Raw genomic sequence first — 23,853 nt, forward strand, 5'->3', positions numbered from 1 at the left:
TGAATGCATAATGAGCCTTTATAAAACATGGTAAGTCATAATACTTAATAAAATACTTGTTTAAGCATGAGTGAGCCAAAATGGCTATACGACTCCAAATGTCTGACATGACATAACTGACTTGTCTAGTCTATGAAACCTCTATCATGAGTCTGACTGAAAAACGTATTTACTGGGACAAGGCCCCCAGCATACCTTTAGATGCAAAACTAAATAGAGAAATACAATGTTTAAACCCCGAATGAGATGGGGCTCACCAATAAGCTGGTACGAGCAAATCCTAATGATCAGAAGCGTCGTCCTGTAAATCCGTACCTGCATCGTGAAATACAGGCCCCCGGGCAATAAAAAGGGGACGTCAGCACATTGAATGTACTGGTATGTAAAACAACCAGAAGAAACAACATGGGACATGAAATATCATGATAAGAGCTGAAACTGAAAACTTGGACATGAGCATGAATACATATACATATATAACATGAGTAAAACATGATAAGTAGGGAGAGCATTTCATAAACCGACAACATGATATCACCACGTGGATACGTGGAGTCTGGTACCTCGCCGGACCAGCAGAGCCCCTATACCTTGCCAGGGTATAAGGTAATAACGTACCTGATGGAACCATTCAGTGTGAAATTAAGGTATCGTCCTAACTGGGCGGGGCGATCCTTGTCCTATGGTGGCTACATAGTTTCAGGCTATCTGAGCCTTCTCGGTAATTCGTGCAACTCCCAAAAACATGAACATAATATATTTGGCTAAGAAGCCCATGACTTTCGTGAATTTACTTGTACTTGTCTTGGAATCATGATTTCACGAAATAACTTGTAAACATGGTTTCATGAAATAACTTATAAACATGTACTTGATCATGAGAAATACGATAGTTCATGATCATATATTTGTAATTGACTTGAAAACATGCTTGTAATTTGTAAAATAAAATTTACAAATTTCATATGAATATAATGAGAACACATGAGGAAGAATTCATGATTCATGGATTAAGCTAGGAATCCTAATGTCCGTAATGGAAGATTAGGAATACAATAACGAACAGAGATACGAAATTCATGTACATACATACATAATTACGGGCTACCAATATGTTGGGTTTAATGCCCTAGGATTTGAACTTCATAGATTTTATGAAACGGATCATGGGGAAGAACGTAGAGGTTCCCACATGTGGATGGAAGTTCTACATACCTTAACCTCCCGCTTTTGAGCGTATCACAATGTCTTTCAATTCCTTCAACTTCAATCTATAGCAATACAAGTCATAGGGACTCTATATTAGCAACAATATCCATGTTTTGTTCATCTAAGCATTTTATCAAACACTTGGTGGGCATGAAGCTCACAACCTTCATTAATGGTGTTTTCTTCCCCCAATCCCCATTCTATTACTTCTAGCTGATTCTACAATCTCAATTAGATGTAATTGACATCATTCTTCATCACCCATATGAATACAACAATCCCAAGTCAACAATCCAAAAACCCTAGCATAGTTCATATAATTCTCTTTATCAAACCCATTTACTATTCTCCCAAGAACTTATCAACACTTTAATCATCATGAAATATCATAAAACTTACCTTGGTTATTGTAGGAATAAGCCTTGAGTTGAAATACTTCACTTGAACAAAACCCTAGTTCCACCTTCTATGTAATTTCTTGACTTTAATGGATTTGATGTGTTTCTCACACTTAGTTTTGTGGATTGATGAAGTGGATCTTTAGTTTCACTTGGATTCTTGCATATGAAGTGTTTGGATGGCTCTAAAGAACCCTTGAGTCGTGTAGGAGAAATGGGAATGAAAAAAATGATTTTGGGTCTCTTATTAATATCTTAAAATCTGACCCATCGGGCAATTCTACGCCCATTTTTACGGACCGTCAAACTGTTTGACGGACCGTCAAAATGGTCCGTAAAACTACCCAGCAAAAATTGAGTTTCTGTGACCATTTTACGCTGGCCTGAGTCGATTTGACGGACCGTATAATTGTTTTACGGACCGTCAAAATGAACCGTAAAACTGCCCAGCAAAACATGGTCTTCTGTGACCATTTTACGGACCGTATAACTGTTTTACGGACCGTCAAAATTTATACGGACCGTAACAATGAAGCGTAAAACTGCCCAGCAAAATGTGACCCTCTGTGACCATTTGACGGACCGTATAAATGTTATACGGACCGTCAAATATTCTACGGACCGTCAAATGGTCCGTCAAAATTCTTCTGCTCGGACAGTCTGTAGTATAATGGGCATAACGTTTTGCACAGATGTCCGATTGCGGCCCGTAATATACCGTTGGAAAGCTATTTCAAGGGGCTACAACTTTCAACAAGGAAGTTTTCCCAAATTCAAAATTAATAGAGGGATTATGGTCGTTGGAATTAAGACCTTCCAAAAACTCGTTTGAAATAGAGTGGCTTCCAACTTTTCTTTGCCCAAAGACATTTCTTATGACTTAATTGGTTTTCAAAACACTTCCTATAATCCTCATCTTGGTTCCATTATATTATCATCTTATAGTCAAACTTTAGTCCGAAGTTACTAGGTGTTACACTTATATGCTAATACTCACATGACATACTCAATTTTTTAAGCAATATACTCTTAGTTAAGCAAATTCGACACATTCCATGTGTTACACCTTGTGGTTTTATGCATTATTATTCAGCGTATGTTAGTTGTCTTAATTTTGGACACCGGGATTTGCCTTCGAGGTTATATGAGGTTGGACATGCTTAATGTGTGCTTATAAGTGTTTAAATTCATGTTTGGTAAGTTACGGAAGGATTAGAGAATAAGTGAATCAAAGCGGAAAGGTTCACCAAAAGTTGTTTTTGAAAAATATAGTATGGAACGTATAAGTGGGATATGGTTCGTATTTTGAGATATGGACCGTTGACACCTAATTTTTGAACTCCGATAATTTTTCTCAATTACTTGGAGTCCCTATATTACAAACGGAGTAGAATATGCATTTTTACAAGTCAATTCAATTTTACAAAATCATCCTGGTGTCATTTTGCCATTACATTTGGCAAAACACTGGCAAAAGAACAACCGCATGTCATTTTACATTCTTAGCATATTTTCAAGAAAATACAAGAGTATTTATAGTTGATTACGAGTTATTAGTTTTAAGCATTTACAATTAGTCATCATTTAGTGTTTTACTCCGTCAAAGTCGAGGGATTTGAATTAATCAAGTATTAAGTTGTTTATTTTGGGTAAATTAAGTGTTAAAATAGAGTTTAATTATGTTTTGGGTAATATAGCTTAGTTTTAATTAAAATAATTTGAGACAAATAAAAATACTTTTATTTTACATTTGTGGTATTTAAGAGTTTCTTAAAATATCGTATATATACCACATATATATGCATGTAAACGCTGATGATATACATTACGTATATATGGTCATATATGCAAATTCTGGCCCTATGGAAACTCGGTCGGGTCCAGCCCAAAAGGGACTGACCCGACCCAAAATCCTCTTTTTCATCCACAGCAACAAAATAGCACCTTTCAACGGGGAAAAAAAGAAAAAGAAAACGAACCCTAAGGGGTCTCTGTGAGAGTACAATTCCATCTTGTCTTCAACGGTAATGTGTACGGATTTTTGCTTATCTTCTGGGAGAAGTTTGGGATTTTGATTTTAAAAGGGGGAACGGTCATGAAGATTTTGGGTTCTATAAATACAAGCCCTTCTCTTTATTTTTTGGGAGGAATTTTTTAGAGAACACAGCCACCATGGGTTTGTACACCCACAATGGGGTTTTTGAACACCCTCAACAGTTCGAACACATAGAAGCTCGGCAAAAGCCTTGAGTTTCGAGGAAGTTTGAGCTCGTACTTTAATTTTTGGAAGTCGTTTCTGTTCATCGAAAATCGATTCGGGTGAAAGGTAGTTCGTCACCAACTCTCGCGCACTGTTAGTTTAGCTCAATTCCCTTTAGTTAATGTGAAGTTAGTTATAGATTTTCTTAGTTTCAAATGTTAGTTATGTGGCCTTAACTGTATAAATACTTGCTACTAGTTTCCTCTATAATGGTCATTAGCTTGATCTAAGTTAGCCAATCTCAGCCTAATGAAGATTGTTGTTTGTTTTAGCTTCTCTAACCAAGTAATATTGAATCTTAAGTCCGACTTCAGAAGATGACTTCATGTGTTAGGGTTCTGAGTATATTACTCACTTGTATTGTCAAGGAATAATATGTAGGGTTCTGAATAATACTCACCTGTATTTCCAGGTTCTGAGTATATTACTCACTTGTGTTAGGGTTCTGAATAATATGTACTGCATTTGTATTTTTTTTTTCGGGATTAGCTCAACAATATGAGTAGTTCAAGGGCCAAAAGGTGCTCTTATGGGCATGTGAGGTAGAGGATGGACATTTCATGATGTTCATTCCTCTCTTGCCTCATCTTTGGTCCAAAAACCTTAATTCAATACCTTTTCCCCCTATCCATTAATAGTTGCTAGCATTCTGTGACACTTATAGGATCATTTTGAATATGAGATTAAGTCCTACAAGTATAAAAATAAGTAAGAGTTATGCTTTAGCTTCTAACCCAGTCAAGTAGTTCCTTTTCTTGCACAATTTCATGATTCCTTATCTCGACCTTGGGCATGTATATAAATGAACTCTATTAATTTGTTTTCCTCGACGTAACTGTTTACATGTTTAAAGGGGGGGGGGGGGGGTAACAGAGACAAACTACAGGATCAGTTTAAGTTAAAAGGAGCATATCACTGTCTGAGGTGTGCTTGTATACATGATTAGTTTAAGTCAAAATGAATAGGATGTTTGTGTGATATATTCTTGTGCTCATGACCAGAAATGCAACCTGTATATTTTAGCATCATTAGGTTGGCTTGAAAACAAGAATCTGATTGAGTTGAATCAAGATAATCAGGTGTTGTTTTGTGCTTCAATAGTTTGAAATATCCCCACTAAGATGTACCTCGATGTCCTGCAGTCCCAATAAACATATGTGTGGTTCATTCAGTGAAATGAAACCTTGTGTTTAATTCTGATCTACTGTTTTGAGAAGCTTCTGTCATGGAGAAAATGTTATGGTTTTGTTTTAGCAAACTATTCGGCTGTTTTCAATAGCTAATGTTGGGTCTGCCTAGTTGAAGTGCTCTGCCTAAGAAGTTAAATGAATGTGGTTGTTATTTCACAAAACTGAATGCTCTCTCTTAGTTTCAAAGAAGCTGTCGTTCAGCATAAGTCACTTGGCTGGTAGTTTGAGATTATGTATCCTCTTAGATCCTTAAAAAAGATATGGATTTCACTAAGCACTTTTGAGTGCAAACTAACTATCAATGCCCTCCCTGTTTGGTTAAAGTTCCATTTATTACCATTGGGAATCCCAAATTATATGTTGAAGCCGAATTCAAATACTTCCACACATGCTGATGTTTGTTTAAGTTAATTAAGTGCTGTAAAAATGGGGAAGGGATTAGAAACATTAGGCTATGATACTCTACCCTCATCTTTGAGGCTTTTTTTTTTTTTACCAATAAGGCCTCTATGAGATGGTATGCGTTGATGGAGTATTATACTTATAGGCCTCTATGAGATGGTATGCGTTGATGGAGTATTATACTTGCCCAAGTCTATTCAGTGTTTTTATCTTCTTTTTGAAATGAATGAGAAAATCCCTTTTCAGTTCTCTTCCTCATTAATCTGCTAAAGAAGGCAGTAATAGTTTAACATGTTTCTTTAAGGCCAGTTGCCTGCATCCTAGGTGTTAATCCCTCTTCCTGAGAATTATGTGTTGGTAAGATGTATCAAGACATACACCAACTGGTCACCCTGTCTATTTGTGATACACTTTTGGAAAGAAAAACTCAGATCCCATGTTTTGTAAAATGAATTGGTAAGGGCCTTTATTATGAGTATCCCAGCCTCCCTTTTGCCGGCCTTTATGGAGAAGGCAGTAATGATCTAAGAGTGATTCATTAGTTGCTTAGCAGATACATGGTTTTGAAAGAATGAATGCACTATGTTTGAAATCTCCTAAAGATTGGCCACTGCCTGTTTGTAAAAGGATCCTGAATTTGTTAAGCCTGATGCATGACCAGAAAATGTATTTTATTGAAGTTCCCTATCCTGAACTTTTTTTTATATGCTGGCTAAAAGTCCCAAGGCTTGCATTTGGGATTGGTTTAGCTTCCTTCGATAGCCTGTCATGCCTAAGGTTCTAGAAACCTTTTGATCTTGTGCGACATCGGAATATGGATGGCGGTAACCCCCTTTCATGCCTAGATTTTTTAAGCTTGGTGCACTATTTTGTGTATTTATGCCATTGATCTGATCTGAGTGCATATTATTCATGATGTTTGTCAATACTGTGCTTTAGGAATTTCTCTTGCTACTACTTTGTTGAAACTATTCACTATTTGATACTCATCCTTCTCTCTTCTCTTCTTTGCATGACCTGGGGAGTCTACAAACCTCCTGGAGTTGTTACTTTGCTGCTACTTGATGAGTTTTCTGCCATGTCCTGTTGTGTACTCCTGAATTTAAAGAGGACCGATCCTACACTTGACAAAAAATGGTTGTTGTTTGCCATATGCTGCTGTGTAATTTCTGCATTATTGAGGCTAAAAGATGCCATCTTTTCACGCCATTTTGTTGTTTCCATTTGGTTTGTAATGGTTATACCATGGCCAAGAATCTACATGATCCTCCTTTCCTTTTCCCTTCTTTTTATGTTTCTGGAAATTATTATGTGATAACTGATGCAACTCCATGTAATTGGTCAATGCTCCCAATATCAATCCAGTGCATCAGGTATGAGAAACTTGTGAGTATTGTGGATATGAGCATGCATATATGAATTTTCCGTCAAATCTAGAATTTATCTATTATGTGGGGTGTAACAATCGTGGTGGTGGAAATCACTTCGAAAACAACTATAATCTGAATTTCAGAAATCACCCAAATCTTTCATGGGAAGGTAAGAATAACAACTATCAGAAGCCTTATGATCCGCAGACCGGTGGTTCTATGGAAGAAACGGTAGAGCAATGGATGGCTCAACAACAGCAGATGATGAATGAGATGCAAAAATCCATCCATGAGCTAGAACGTTTGGTGGGCCAGATGGCGGTTTTTCAAACTGTCAGACCACAAGGTGCTCATCCGAGAAAATACTAAAAATAATTCTAAAGAACAACTTCACGTTGTCTCTTTGAGGAATAGTAGACAGCTCGAGGAAGTTCCACTAAGAACAACAAGGAAAATGTTGAACTAATCCCTGCTAAGAGGACAGAGATCGAACAGAAGAGTGTTGAGAATGTTGTAGAGCAGCCAGAGGTGGTGGTGGTTCCATCCGCACAAAGACTCCAAAAGCAGAAATTAGATTCAGCTTGTAAAGAATTTCTTGAGAGGTACATATCAACATCCTTTTGGTGGAACTCTTGCAGGAGGTCTCGAAATATGCTAAGTACATCAAAGATGTTATTGCAAACAAAATACGTTTTACAGATTTCAAAATTGTTGCACTCACTAAAGAGTCCAACTCCAGAGTGAGGAGTAAAATTCCTCTAAAGTTGAAGGATCTGGGCAGTTGCACAATTTCCATCACTATTGGGAACGTTGAGGTTGGGTGAGCATTATGTGACTTCGGTGCTAGTATCAATTTGATGCCTACTTTGTGTTCAAAATATTGGGCTTGGGTGAGCCAAGACCATCCACAGTGACATTGCAGCTTGTAGATAGATCTTTGGCATATCCTGATGGTATAATTGAAGATGTTCTTATGAAAGTGGGGTCCTTCATTCTTCCAGTTGATTTCGTTATTCTTGATTATGAAGCTGACAAGAAAGTGCTTCTCATTCTTGGGAGGAGATTTTTAGCTACAGTTGATGCTATTATTCGAGTTAGAAAAGGTAACATGTCCATGATAGTGGATGGGCAAGAGGCCACTTTTGACGTGTTCAAAGCTACTAAATTGCCTGCCCATTATGAGGACTTGAAAACGATAACTATTGCGGAGACTAAGTTGACAAGTGCAGAACTTGATTATTTCTTGTCCTTCAAAGATACCTTGCAAAGGGCATTGGTCTATAATAAGGAGCTAGAGGGCAATGAAGAAGTTAAAGAGTGTCTTTTCATCCTTGACACAACTTGTGCATAAGTGCAAGTAAATAAGCCATTTGAGGTGCTCGAGAGACCTGACACGTGGAAGAAGCCAAAACCCTCCATTAAGGAGGCTCCGGTTTTGAACTTAAACCTTGACCTTCTCATCTTCGCTATGCTTATTTGGGCAGTGATAACATATTGCCCGTGATTCTTTCTGCCTTTTTCTGATGTTCAGGTTGAATGTGTGTTGCGAGTGCTTAGGATATAATAAGAGCTCTTGGCTGGACTAAAGCTGACATTCGGGGCATTAGTATCTCGTTTTGCATGCACAAAATTGACGGAGGAGGACAGCAAGCCGAGTGTTGAGCAGTAAAGAAGGTTGAACCCAATTATGAAAGAGTTGGTGAAGAAAGAGGTAATCAAGTGGCTTGATGCAAGCATTATTTGTCTCATCTTTGACAGTAAATGGGCAAGCCCCGTTCAATGTGTTCTAAAGAAGGGAGGCATGACTATTGTGAAGATTGACAAAGATGAGTTGGTGCCACAGAGAACTGTGACTGCTGGCCGAGTCTTCATTAATTAGCGCAAGCTAAACACTGTAACAAAAAAGGATCACTTTCCTTTACCGTTCATGGGCCAGATGCTAGATCGACTGGCAGGACACGACTACTACTATTTCTTTGATGGTTATTGGGGTTACAACCGGATCATGATAGGGCCATAAGATCAGGAGAAAACCATTTTCATATGTCCCTATGGCACTTTTGCATTCAAGAGGATGTCGTTCGGGTTATGTAATGCACCAGCTACCTTCCAAATGTGTATGATTGCTCTTTTCACTGACATGGTGGAAAAATAGGTGGAGGTATTTATGGATGATGTTTTTTGTATTTGGAGACTCGTTTGATGATTGTTTGCAAATCCAGTCTTCTCTCGTTGCGAGGAGACAAATTTGGTATTGAATTAGGAGAAGTGCTACTTCATGGTTCGCGAAGGTATTGTTCTCGGGCATAAAATATCAAGTAGGGGCATTGAAGTTGACAAGGCTAAGGTGGAAGAAATTGAGAGGCTACCACCCCCATCTTCTGTTAAAGGGGTGCGTATTTTCTTGGGATATGCAGATTTTTATCGGCGGTTCATCAAAGACTTTTCAAAGATTGCAAATCTGATGTGCAAGTTCCTTGAAAAAGAGGTGAAGTTTATATTCAATGAAATCTATCTAGGGGCATTTGAGGAGCTGAAAAAGAGGTTGGTAACTGCACTTATTATAATAGCAACCGACTGGACTCTACCATTTGTGTTGACGTGTGATGCAAATGACTTTGTTGTGGGGGCTGTTCTTGGGAAAAAGAGAGACAAGATCTTTCATCCTATCTATTTTTCCAGCAAAACACTTGATGCAGCTCAGATGAAGTACACCATCACGGAGAAAGAGTTATTGGTTGTGGTTTACGACTTTGACAAATTCAGATCTTACTTGGTGGGAACAAAAGTGATAATGTACACTGATTACATTGTTGTTCGCTATTTGTTCGCGAAGAAGGATGCAAAATCCAGCTCATTCATTAGGTATTGTTGCTGTAAGAGTTTGATATTGAGATTCTAGATCGAAAGGGCACAGAGAACCAAGTTGTAGATCACTTATCCAGACTTACAGATCGAGAGCATGTTGATGAGAGTGTGGTGATCAAAGAAACATTTCCAGATGAGCAACTTTTTGCTCTGCAGTTAGCCGAACTACCATGGTATGAAGATATGGTGAATTTCCTGGTAAGTGAAGTGTACCCTCCCGATGCTAATCATGAGAAAAGGAAGTGGCTCCTGCACGATAGTAGATTCTATATTTGGGATGAGCCGTATCACTACAAAATCAGCCCATATCAGTTGGTGAGGAGATGTATTCCAACAGAAGAAGTAAATGCAATTCTTGAGATCTGTCACTCCTCTCCTTATAGCGACCATCACAGTGGTGACAGAATAGAAATTAAGGTACTTTAGTCGGCCTTCTATTGGCCGACATTCTTTAAAGATTCAAACATGTTTGTAGGGCTTGCTATCGGTGTCAGAGAACTGGTAATATCTCAGAGCGACATGAAATTCCCTTAAGTAATATCCTCGAAATTGATATTTTTGATTGTTGGGGTATCAACTTCATCGGCCCGTTCATACCATCAAAGGGTAACAAGTACATTCTGGTTGTAGTTGATTATGTGTCGAAGTGGGTGGAAGCAGTTCCACTCCCTACGAATGATGCTAATGTGGTGGCCAGATTCTTAAAGAAGAACATTTTTACATGGCTTAGAACCCCGAGGGTCATTAGTAGTGATCAAGGTACGCACTTTTGTAACAGGTTGTTTAATAAATTATTGGCAAGTATCGGGTAAAGCACAAAGTGGCGACCGCATATGACCCTCAGACCAGTGGTCAAGTGGAGGTGTCGAATTGTGAAATCATGAGAATTATGGAGAAGGTAGTGAGCATTAAAAGGAAGGATTGGTCACTTAAACAAGATTGCCTACAAAACTCTTATTGGAACCTTATGTCACCCCCCTTTTGAGCTTAAGCATAAAGCATATTAGGCGATCAAGAAGATAAATATAGATATGGATACAACGGGTGAAAATAGGTTGTTACAATTACATGACCTTGATTAGTTCCACTTCCATGCATATGAGAATGCAAAACTCTACAAAGAAAGGACTAAGAGATGGAACGACAAGCACCTTTTACGTCATGAGTTTGAGCCTGGGCAGTTAGCATTGCTGTACAATTCAAGGCTCAAGTTGTTTGGTGGGAAAACGAAGAGCAAGTGGTCCGGGCCATTCGAGATAGTTCGTGTGACAGCACATGGAGTGGTTGAGCTGAAACTGGTAAACTCTTACAAGACCTTCTTGGTGAATGGGCTGCGAATGAAGTAGTATTTTGGAGAGGTCAATAATCGCGAGACAACCTCAGTTGATCTCAAGGAGGCTTGAGAAATCCTGCGTCGTGCCACGATGTTAAATCAACGCTTCTCGGGAGGCAACCCAAGTTTGTACTATTAGAATAAAGAAAAGAACAAAAAAATGAGGAAAAATAAAACCGCCAGGTAATGTCTTGGTGCCACCTGTGCTTCGGATAGATGGCGCACAAGAAGCATTTTTGGTCTGAGAATGGGTAAACTCGCGCCACATGTGAGGGTCGAAGCTCGCACAGGTGCTGCGTGTGCTATAAATTTCTGCTTTTTATTTTAAGTATAAGGAGAACGGACACACCTCTTATTTCATAACTTCAAAACCCAACAAACCAAAATGGCTCTAAACTCTCAAAACACTAGAAAATCCCTCTCCTAATCCCCCTTCCCAATAAAAACCCAAGAATTTGCATCAATCATCCATTAACGTCACAAGGTAAGTGATTCACATTATCAATTCATAAAAATCCTTCCCCCGTTTTCCCTTCTTCTTGAGTTTTGAAAGTTGAAAAACTAGGGTTGTTGGGTTCGGGTGAGGATTGGTATTGTTTTGCTTGATTGTGGTTTCACAAACCCCATTGTTGTCAAATCTGAAGGGAAAGTTTTACGCCTACAAGGTGTTTGATAAAATGCTTGAACTCAGTTTTTTTTTGTGAAATTTTGAAGTCTTGAGTAGCAGCGTAATACTAAATGACTATACGAACCCTTGGGCATCAATTTAAACAAAAAAATAATTACAGTTCAAAGGGAAATTTTTAATATGGGCAACATAAACCCAAGTCCTAAACATGGTTTTTCTTTCTTTTATTTTGTTTTCTTCTTAGGATAGCGTAGGATTAGTTAACTTCTATTTTTTTTAAAAACATTTATCGTAGTTTGAAATAAGTGTGGAGTGGTTCACCCCCGGTTGAGCATAAAAAGAGGGAATACCCATTGTTAGTGCCCAAAGTTAAAGAGTCAAGTACTCCAATCACAAGTACATGTATTAGAACTAAGTATGGGGTTGTCAACAACCCTCTTTGGTTATTGAATTGTTTCTACTTCATTTTGTAGGACCATGGGTAAATCTAAAGGGAAAGCAGTTGCATTATCCTCCTCACAAGGTCCAAATAGGGGTCGGGTGCAAAACCTCTAGCAAACCAAAAAGAGAATTAAATCGGGAGGGGGCAAGAACCCTACTACCACTATCCTGAGGAGAGATCCCCGAAAGCATGCACCTTCACTCTGCGGGGATGTAGAGGAGAGGTACAAAAACTTTGATACCTCCAAAGGGTACATTCATGAGAGAGCTGTCAACCCGTTCCCTTTAAAATGAAACTTTAGAGACATATACAATTAGATCATGGGCATGGGATGGTGAGCCATTTTTGATAAACTAGGGCCGGCGAACATTTATCTCGTGCTACAATTTTATGCTAACATAGAAAAAGATAATTCTGAGTACTGGAAGCCCACGGTGCGAGTTCATGGCTGCTACATTCCATTGACTACATCCACATTATGTGCAGTAGTTGGGGCACCGGAATGCCCTACAGAGCCCTTAGATGAATTCATTCGGAGACCTAATTACAAATCCATCCAAGAGACACTCTGTGGGCCGGATTCCAAAGCCAAATGGGTCCGGTATGATAACATGTATTGCAAGCAGAAGAGCATGAGAATGAGCAACTTCCTAAAATTGGCACGAGTATGGTTGTGATTGATAAATCATAGAACTACGCCTCTTGATCATTTCATGAATGTGTTAAAAGAGAGAGTGTGCCATATCTGCTCCTTCATGACGAGACAGCCAGTGAATGTTGGGCATTGGATGCTAAGGGAGATGAAATGCGTGTGAGAGAACAAATGCCATCGGCTACTATTTGGCAACACCATCATCTCCCTGATTGAGCAGATTGATAGGGACTTAGGGGACTCATTTGATAGAGTGCTTGAGGTTCCTGCTGATATGGTGAACATCTTAAACGGCAAGGCCCCAGATAAATCGGTCAAGCACAATCTCACACCGATGGAGGAAAGATTGTCACAGTGTTCTTTGCTGACCTAACTCCACAAGATAGCTCTGTAGCAGGCCCATCGCTTTCTTTTGGACCTCTCGGGAGTATATCCAAAGACATCACATACAATTCACTCTCGGGCGCTCTTAGGGGATGATGCCCGGTTGCCCGACGATAAAAAAGAGTCGCATGTTGTTGACGATGATGATGGATCGAAGCCGTCTTATGGCGAAGATGATGGTGGTGTTGTCACGACCTAATCGGAGGGGCATGACGGGCAACCGGCGCTAACCTACAGAGCAGCTCTTAACATACTTCTCATAATCATATTTAGGTGAGCCACATGACTAACTCATAATTAACCCAAACTGAAGAGGCACAAGTACCATCGAACATATGCACATCTATAATAACATTATCAACTATGCCCATATGTACAAGCCGACAAGGTTGTCAAAATGATATACAAAAATATGAACCGGTAAGGTTATGGAGCATCTAACTATATACATCTGTCTACGAGCCTCTACAAGAAGTGCATAACATCATAAAGACGGGACAGGACCCCGCCGTGCCCAAATACATACACAAAAGAATAATACCACTAGACAGCAGCTCTGAAGCAAATGGAGTGCTCCTATGCAATCGCTGATGAAGCACCTAGGGATTTGATCCGTCTCCCTGTCAACCTGCGGGCATGAACGCAGCGTCTACAAGTCATCAGTACAAACAAAGGTTCGGTGGTTGTATAATTCCCAAGCGGAATGTCGTATACTTTTGTTGTAGATGGAGTGATCAAGCGGCCCTGTACTGAGTATGTAAGGCATGAATAACAACATAATAAAGATATGGAAAGTAACATGAGATCAGAGAGATAACCTTTACATCTGAATGCCTCTCAAGGCGGATGTCATGCATGCTTAGCTTTTTAAAAAAAAAACATTTTCCATACATACATACATATATATATATATATATATATATATATATATATATATATATATATATATGTGTGTGTGTGGACGTCATGCATGCTTAGCTTTTTTTAAAAAAAAACTTTTTTCATACATACATACATACATATATATATATATATATATATATATATATATATATTGCTGCGGAACGTACAGCCCGATCCACATATCATATCATCTCGCGTCCCGGGCATCCTGCATCTGGGGTAACATTGTTACGCCCTATTTTGAACGGGTCCAAGATAGTTTGTAACTTCCCGATTCTTCTAACTGGTTTTAAAAAAGGATTAGAGTCGCCACCTTATTTTTAAGGAAAATCAGGAAACCTATATGTATTTGTGTATCTACTCCATTTTTAGTCCATGAAACATATGAGATTCTAGATAAGGGTTTTATTTACCCTGAGGGGAAGATATTAAGCATCCCTCAGAGCTTGTCCAAAGACAGTCCTTAAACTTAGTTTAACTGAACACTAGAGGGTGATTATCTATCTATTTATTATTATTATTACATGTTTTCAAAATGTTATGACTTCATAAAAAGCTACACTAGGTGATAATATACTAAGTATATACAGTGTATAAAAATGTATTTATATCAAGTATCAAGTATTCATAAAGAATATATATTAAAAAAGAATATATAAAAGATTATACAGAGAATGTACCTCGTAAGTATAAAAGCATATCTGTTAGTATAAAGAGTGTACATATGGTAGTGTAAAGAATGTATAAAAAAATGCAAGAGTATGTAAAATAAATATATCAAGTATATAAAGAATGTATGTCTATGTATATAAAGGAATGCAGGTATGTGAAACATATAAAGAATGCATTTCAAATATAAAAGAGTGTATATCAATAAAAAAAATGTATAAAAAATTGTATAACTAGATATATCAATGCATAAAGAATGTAAGAAGACTTTAAGAATATTCATTAGTGTAGAGATCTTATATAAGAAAAGAATTCAGAAAAAAATGAAGTCGATTTAACTTATTTCTACCGTTTCGTAAAAAAAAAAGTGTTGTTTAATAAATATCCTATCAAAAGAATAAGGAACAAAAGAATTGTAAAAAGTATTGGTAAAAAATAAGTATAAGGAATTGTGGATAAAAAAATGAGTGAAAATGTGTAATGCCTCTAAAGAATAAAAGATTTGTAAATGGACGACTTAATATTTACCTAGCGTCAAAATGTGGATTCAACTTAACTAAAATATGTATTTGTGTACATGAAACAATATAAAATGTAAATTGTATTAAAAGTGTATAAGAATATAAAATAAAGGATGGACTAGTATTTTTGCCTAAACGTCAAAAGTGTGAATTTAATTAACGAAGCATTTATACCAAGTCAATTTAATTTATTTATGAAAGTATTGACGGCCTAAGTCTTTCCTAGAGCGAATGACAAATTTTAAGTTAAACAAACAACGCGACAAGTAAATAAATATATTAACCCGTTTTCCAAAAATAAAGTTTCCACTATACTATGAGTTTATGTTTTGTACAATTTTAAATAACGCGCGCGAAAGTAAATACAAACAAGGATTCGATAAAGTTTTCGGGTTCCTTTCGAGTGTCGTTTTCGGGATGTGTCTCCGAGTACCTGTATAAACACTTAGTAAAAGTGTTAGTAAGAGAATAAATAACTATCAAATGAATTAAAGAAATAATGAATAAACTTAAAATAAAAACCCGTCTTTTGTACATGGGAGGCCTTGGAAATCGACGGAAATTTCTTCATCGGCCAAAGATATAACATCTTGCTCTCAAATCAGTTAAATCTATCACACAAATAACTACAAACTCAAAATATTATTATACGCAAATTTATATATATCCAACTACGAAGCAACAACAAAATCCTTGAAACGATGGTGACAAATTGACTAATGTGATAAACAAAAATTGCAAAAAGAGGTGTTGAAAGAATAAAAATAAAAGAGTATGTACTACTACTACTATAATTGATACTCTTCTCCTCTTCCTACGGGAGAGACAAAGAGAGACTATTTCCTTTTTTTTTTGTTGACCAAAACATAAGGAAGGCACAAATAAAGCCAAACTGTGTGTGAAAGATCCCTATTTTATGCCTCTGTATGTGCGTGTTTTATTATGCTAATAAGAATGAGTGTGTATATATATGTGTGTGTAAGTAAAAATGTAAACAAAGTGTGTGGAAATACATATACATATATATATATATATATATATATATATATATATATATATATATATATATATATATATATGCAAAGTGTAAAAATTGTATATTTAATGTTAGTGTGTGCAGGTGATTAAAATGCATATAAAATGTGTAAAGAAAAAAAAAATGTATATGTGATCATAGAAAAATATGAGACAGTGTAATTGTATGTACATATGTGAATGAAATATTGGAAAGTGTAAAGACTAATATCGAGATAATGTAAAATATGTAGAGAAAAATAAACTACTTATGTTTACAAGTCTTCCTAAAATAATGTAGAGAGAATAAAAAATATAATTATGAGGTAGTGTGCAAGTGGTAGTGTTGGTCGGAGATGGCTGCAAAGCAGTGGGGGTGTGTTGGTGGTACAAAGAGGGTTGGGGTGTTGGTGAGTAGTGGAGAACAGTGGTGGTGTTTGGTTGCTGGCTGTTCGTCGGAGCTTCGACAGTGATGGAGACGGACGACGTTTTTGGAGAGAGGGAGATGAAATGGGGGTGTTGAGCATGGGGGGTGGTTTGGTGGCTGCTCCGGTTCACCGGAGCTAGAAGTTCCTCACCGAAGCAGCGAAGAAGATGAAGGGAACTGTTTGGTTCGTGGGTGGCTGGTCTTAGCTCATCAGAGCAGTGACGGGAAAGAGGGGAAAGGGAGGAATGGGCTGCTGGTTGGTTGCTCCGCGGTGGAGCTAGTCGGAGCTCTAATGAAGTACACCAGAGATGGGCCAGCTCGTCGGCGTGGGTGGTGACGCGACGACGTGGCTGCGATGAAGGAGAAAAAGATGAGAGAGATGTAGAGAGGAGGAAGGGAAGGAGCAATGGATGTTTGGTTGATTTCTCCGACATCTTAAATTCGCGGGAAAAGATGATCGGAAGGTGTTGTTGTTGTCAAGAAGATGGAGAGGAAAAGAGATAACCCTTTTAAGGGTTTCTTTAACAGAGAAAAAATTGAAAAATGTATAATAACTTGTGTGCATTCATTTAGCCCCCTCCCTTTTCTTATAATGTAAATAAATACCTTCTTTTGTCCAAAACATAAAAGAACTCCCCCCCCCCCCCCCCTTGTCCCCTTTACCCCTTTTAACCCGTGTTTAAAAATGTATTAACTAATGGATCAAGAACCCAATCCATCACCTCAAATGTCAACTTTTTAATAGGTGACGAGACCTTAACTTGATCGAATTTTTGTTCTGCGTTTAAAAATTAATTGCTCGGTTTTCTTTACACTGATGGACTGTACTAAAATATAGTTTATTAATACATGTATAAATAATAATGTAAGTATAAAATATAAATATTAATGTATAAGATATAAAAATGTAATGCTATAAATAAAGAGACCATTATTAATTGCACAAAATGGTAGTATTACGCTGTACATGTGCAAAAATAATGATTCTTAAAAATGACAATAAATTGATAAAATTCCTAAAATAAGGATAATGATCAATAAATTGTCAAAAAATGTAAAAATGTGTAAAAATCTATTTCGTGCTCTTTAACGAATCTGGACCACCGAAACGTTAATTTTAGCACGTCGAGCCAAAATAGGTGTCAACAAACATCATAACGTACCCACTGCAGTGGTATGCACATCTACGTGCCGTACCTGGCCGACTATAGCGTGCCTTGGTGTGAGAAAATAGCTACATATATATAAAGCATGCCTGAGAGCCCAAATAAAACATTACCACTCTATCGGAGTGACGTAAGGTCGGTAACCTCCGATTTCTACTATGGGTTCATCATTATCACTATATCTCACCTTGAAAGAACAATTATCATAAGATGAGATCAACAACAATGAATAAAATCAATAGTCATGGAACAAGCTCAATAATATCACGAGAACATCAAGAACTATAAGCATTGGTATGTCTAGAAATCATCATCATCATCATCATCATAGGGAACTTGTATCAACAATGTCATAAGAACCTTGAGAATCATGAGCTTCTAGCAATTCTAGGAAATAGGACATTATGGATATCATGTATGGGTTCACAATAAGGGAATCATGCCTTTAGAAAGAAAGGGTTAAACTTAACATACGTTTACGTCTTCTTAGCTACTTAACGTTCTCCTCCCAAGCTCGCAAATCTACATTCAAGAGGATTCATACTAAGGTTAAGTCTTGAAAACACTCTTAAGTTCAAACTAGTGTAATTAACGAGCTAGCGGAATTTGGGTAGCACTTCCCCTATTTTATTAACTTTCACCAAACTCCAACACAACTCCAAAACAACAATAATAACATCAAAAGTATCATAATCAAGGAATTACATTCAAATTAATCTTAAATCCACCCAAAAACTCCTTTCAAATTCATCTTATAGTCATCATCTTCAATTCAAAGCTTTGTGACTCCTCCACTTTGATTCTTTTCCTTTCCAAGAGTTACGAAACCTTTAAAACAACTCAATAATATAAATAGGATGTATAACATACCTTATAATAGAAGAACTTCACCTCACTCAACTTCTCCAAAGATCAAGTTCATCACAACATTGAAGAGAAGCAAGAACAATCATCTTCCATGGATTATCTTGAGGTTTTGATGTTTGATCTTCTCTCTTGATGGTATGGAAGGTTTTGAAGTATTGTGTAACCTTCAAGAACTCTCTAGTAATATGGGTCATTAAGTGTGGGAGGTGGATATGAAAATGGGATCTTTTGGGACTTAAAAAGGTTTTAAAATCGCCCTCCCGCTTCAATTTGTGGTGGAGATGCGGCTCACCATACTGAATATTCAGCTATATCTCCCCTCATTTCCTTGGGGAGGATGTTGGTAGTGAGGCCAGCCAATTTTGTGAGTTTGCGGCCAGTTTTCTACACGACAAACTTAGTTTGTGGCAGCATACTGGTCCACAGAGTCCGATTTTCGTGAAAATACTTTCTTTTCGATTCGTTTGACCTCCAATCCTTATGGAACCTTCTTGGAACTTGTATAAAATTTCATTAACAATCTAAAGGGACCTATAACTATCCCTCAAGGTAATTATAAGCAATGTATAACTCAAATAACATGAAATCTTCCCAAAACATCACTCAAGTTTCCAATCCCTCAACGAACTTACTTCTGCCTATTCATGTAACTCCGAATCCTTAAGGTACACACTTAAAATTATTAAATATCCTCCTTAACCTTGTAAGGAATTCATGTCCACTTTAGGCTTGCATTAGTTTACTCATAATGTAAACGACACGAAATTTCCAAAGTGTAACATTCTTCCCCCCTTAAGAACATTCGTCCTCGAATGTTAGACCCGTAGGGATTCTACAAAAATTTCGCCAGAGGTTCCCCTGTAACTCTATCACTACCATCCAGTCACAATAACCTAAAATATACAATGCCTCTCAGGGCTACAACAACAATAACAATAATGGTCACACATGACCAAGAAATCATCAAAAGAAAGCATTACGCACCTGAAGGCAATGGCGGCTCTGTCTGAACCTCCCTTGGGAGTGGAAACAAATGTGGATAATTTTTACTTTTCAAGGCAAACTTCTAGTTATGCCTTAAGGAAAAGTTCCACCTTATGGGGCATACTTTTAGTTATGCCTTAACTAAAAGTGTGTTGTTACAACTCGGAAAATCTTCCGTTGATGCATAAGTGAATGGGCTAGTGAAGAGTACGAGTATACGATATTTCCGTGAGTAAGAAATGACAACTGATGACCCTAAGTGAGATTTCAAAGGCATCCGATGTTAGACGAGAAAGTTGGCCAAGGGAAGGCAAGCCATACGATAGGTATCGGGAAGGAAATACGAGTAACGAGGCTTTAATGATGTCTTGAAGAAGAGTGGTAATGTCCCTTAGATTGGTATTGAAGTGTTGAACAAGTGTTAAGAAGGTTCCATAAGGATTGGAGATCAAACAAATCGACGAAACGAACTTTAGAACCACTGAGGGTTATACGGCCAAACATACTGGTCGTATAAATTATACGGTCCATATGTTTGGGACCGTATAATCAGCCCAGAAAGGAAAAAGTTTCTGGACCAAATATACGGCCAAACATACGGCTCGTATAAATTATACGGACCGTATGTTGGTTCGTATATACGGTCGGGACAGATTTGGATCAATAAATGAAGGGGCCAAGTCTTATTTCATTTCACTTCTATATCTCACCCCTTCTCTCTAAAACATCTCTCTACATTTATTCCACAAGAATTCAAGGATCATTAGTGATCAACAACATAAACCAAGTGAATCAAGTGTAACAAAACCATCAAAGATCATTCAAAGTCAAGAAATCCCAATGGAGATAAACTAGGGTTTTTGCTCAAGTGGAGTATTATCAACTAGGGCTCGTTCCTACAACATCTAAGGTAAGATTCATGGTATTTATATGTTGTTTGAAGTATTTAAGAGTTGAAATACTTGGGTTGTAGAAGAGTATAGAAAAATGGGTCATGAATCTGGAATAGTGCCATTTTGAGAAATAGGTTGAATTAAATTATGATTCTTGATGTATTGTGATGTAAATATGTTATAAATGATTTTGAGAACATGAGATGAGCAATGTATGTGAATGGACATAGTCGTGTGTATTATGACCATGGATATCGGTGATTGAAGGCAAATTGAGAAATGTGGATAATGTGAATGAATAATGACTATTGTTATGGTATTGTGAATGTGTTATTGACATTTGGGAGTTGATATACGTTATGGAGGGATGTCGTATAAACAAAGGAGATGTTGTCCGATTTTCCCTAGTTTTAGTCATATATGCTAGCTATTGATTCTAATGATAGTATGACTTTAATGAAGGTAGAAACGCGATCGTTGAAGGAGAACGTGCAAGTGTAGAATAGTTCAACGGAAAGGTATGTAAGGCTAACCCTTCTTTCATAAGGCATGGTCCTTTGGCCAACACCTACATCTCTATAAGCATATGATGTCCTCCAAATGACTCGATCTTCCGAGCTATTAAGCTCACGATTCTTGAATACGCTACGATTGTATTAAGTTCCTTATATGACGAGTAAGCCTATAGAGATAGAGGTAATGAATGACAATAATAGTGATAATGATATTGATGACGACTATAATGGTAATAGCAATGACGATAACGATGACGATGATGATAGTGATGAAAGTAGTAAAGATGCTTATAAGCTATATGTATGTGTGCCCATGTATGGCTACTATGGAAACACTGAGCTTACATGGCCGGGTAGTATATGTATAGATGTATATGTATGTATGTTTATGTAACGCGTGCACACCACTGCAGTTGGGTATAGGTAACACTGAGCCTTGGTAGGGCCAGGTATATGTAACACTGAGCCTTGGTTGGCCAGGTATGTATGATCACCGAGCCTATATATGGTCGGGTACGTGAAACACCGAACCTTCGAGGTCGGGTATGTTATGTAAACGATATGTATATGATAGATATGAGTATGAATACGAATATGAATAAGGATATGTATATGAGACACCGCACCTGCATGGTCGGGTATGCTAGGTAAATGCTATGTATATGATATGATTTGTATATGATACGGGTACTAATATGGAACGGATATGACTATGGATACGGATATTGACGTATGAACACAAATACGCACTAGAATAGAAAGTTTCTATGAAAGGCAAGTAAGTTCCTATGACGATGATGTTACTATCTCCCATCTTGTGCTATCTCTTATGTTGTTCATCATGCTTCTATATTGATATTGATTATGCTTTACATACTCAGTACATTCTTCGTACTGACGTCTTTTTGTTTGTGGACGCTGCGTCATGCCCGCAGGTGTACAGGGAAACAGACTTGATCCGTAGCCACATTCTCAGAGACTACATAGCAGAGCTCCATTTCATTCGGAGCCACAGCTTTTGGGTACTTATTCTTTTGTGTACATAGTTATGGGCATAGCGGGGTCCTGTCCCATTCATGTGATATGTTATACTCTCCTTAGAGGCTCGTAGATATGTGTATATGGTTAGATATGTTTGGCCTTGTCTGCCTATATTCTGTATATCATTTTGTTAGCCTTGTCGGCTCATGTACAATGACGTGGTATAAATGCCAACGATGATATAAAGGCATTGTTGTCCTATGGGACTAGTATGATTGATGAATAGAAATGTATGTTTAATTCTGTGGCTCATCTAGACGTAAGTATAAGTGTAAGCCAAGGGGGTGCCCGGGTGGGCTAGCACCGGGCGCTCGTCGCGACCCTCTAGACGGGTCGTGACATGTGTCCCATAAGACATAACTAAAAGTATGTCCTATAAGGCAAAACTTTTTCCTTAAGACATAACTAAAAGTTTGCCTTAAGAAAAAGTTCTGCCTTATGGAGCATACTTTTGGTTATGCCTTAACTAAAAGTCTGTCTTATAGGGCAGACTTTTAGTTATGCCGGATCCGGCATAACTTTAGTTTTTCCTTAAGGATTGTATGCCGGATCCGGTATACACGCCCCCTAGCCTTGCCTTGCGAAATTATTTTTTTATTTTATGCCTGAACGGGGGTTCGAACCCAGAACCTCAGGTATTCGTCCACCTTTCCAAGCGAAGGGCAAAATTTAAAGACCACAAATATGAGGGCCAAAATTTAAAGACCACAAATATAAGGGACAATCCGCACAAAAAAATGAAGTTTAGCGCGCTTAAAGTTCGAACCGAAACAACTTAGGCTCAACGTTTTTACATTTGTTCTTAATTTTTGTATATTGTCTAACAGTGTCCCTATGGTTTAATATTTGTCCATGAGAAAAGTGCTCACTTTCACTTTTAATCCTAAGCCCATAAATTTTGAAGTTTGATCTACAAGTGACTTTGATAAACAACTTCTGCTCAATTATTCAAAGTTTGTCCACCAAAAGTCTAGAAGAAACTTTCAGCCATGTTAAAATTCAGAGACCCTATAAATACTAAGGTTGGGAAGAGAGAAACAAAATGAAATTTGGAGCTACTATTTCGAACAAGGGATATTTCCTACCATACAAGTAAGTTTAAAGAATGTTTTTGTGTTAACTTCACTCCTAAACACTAATATTAACACCATTTAACCCTTGGGATTCATAGATTCTTCCAAGAATCTCAAGAACTCCTAAAATCTCTCAAAGATTGAGATTTCAAGGTTTGTCTTCAAGAGGTAATTTAACTAATCAAATTTCATTTATATCCTTACTATGTATAAATGAGTACGTAAAAGATGATTATGAATAGAAATCATGGCTTGATGAGTCTTTGTTAAACCAGTGGGTCTTGATGAATGTGAATGGACAGTTGAAAAAGAAAATGAATAGTGACTAGAAATTTGTAATTGAGTATTCTAATGATTCGAGTTGCTTCATTAGCTTATAATCATAGGAAATCATCTTTGAAGTTAGATTATGGCATATATGAAGATTTCGATATTGGAAGGTGTTGTCGCCAAAGCTTAAGCCCTAAAAGGGTCATGTTTGATTTAATTAATAATTGATTGGTGTCAAATAAAAATTATTAGTGTAGATTGAGGCTGCTTGAGTATTGTTGGCTTTGAAGCTTTGATTTGGCAACGGGTGTATGAGCTAGGTCGATGCAAGTTAAGATGTACCGTCATTTGAGGTGTTTTTCAAATGAAAATTG

At 37.5% G+C, this 23,853-nt stretch overlaps 1 protein-coding gene across 1 annotated transcript; it reads left to right on the forward strand.

The window, feature by feature from the left end:
* The first annotated feature begins 6,704 nt into the window (after nucleotides 1-6,704).
* LOC132607923 (uncharacterized) lies at nucleotides 6,705-8,180 on the forward strand. The gene is made up of 5 exons (XM_060322005.1): nucleotides 6,705-6,832; nucleotides 6,973-7,162; nucleotides 7,247-7,412; nucleotides 7,529-7,644; nucleotides 7,752-8,180. The coding sequence occupies exons 1-5, from the start codon at nucleotides 6,705-6,707 to the stop codon at nucleotides 8,178-8,180; spliced, it is 1,029 nt and encodes a 342-aa protein (XP_060177988.1).
* The last annotated feature ends 15,673 nt before the right edge of the window (nucleotides 8,181-23,853 follow it).

Source organism: Lycium barbarum, chromosome 8 (genome assembly GCF_019175385.1).
Source record: "Lycium barbarum isolate Lr01 chromosome 8, ASM1917538v2, whole genome shotgun sequence".
Classification (NCBI taxonomy): domain Eukaryota; kingdom Viridiplantae; phylum Streptophyta; class Magnoliopsida; order Solanales; family Solanaceae; genus Lycium; species Lycium barbarum.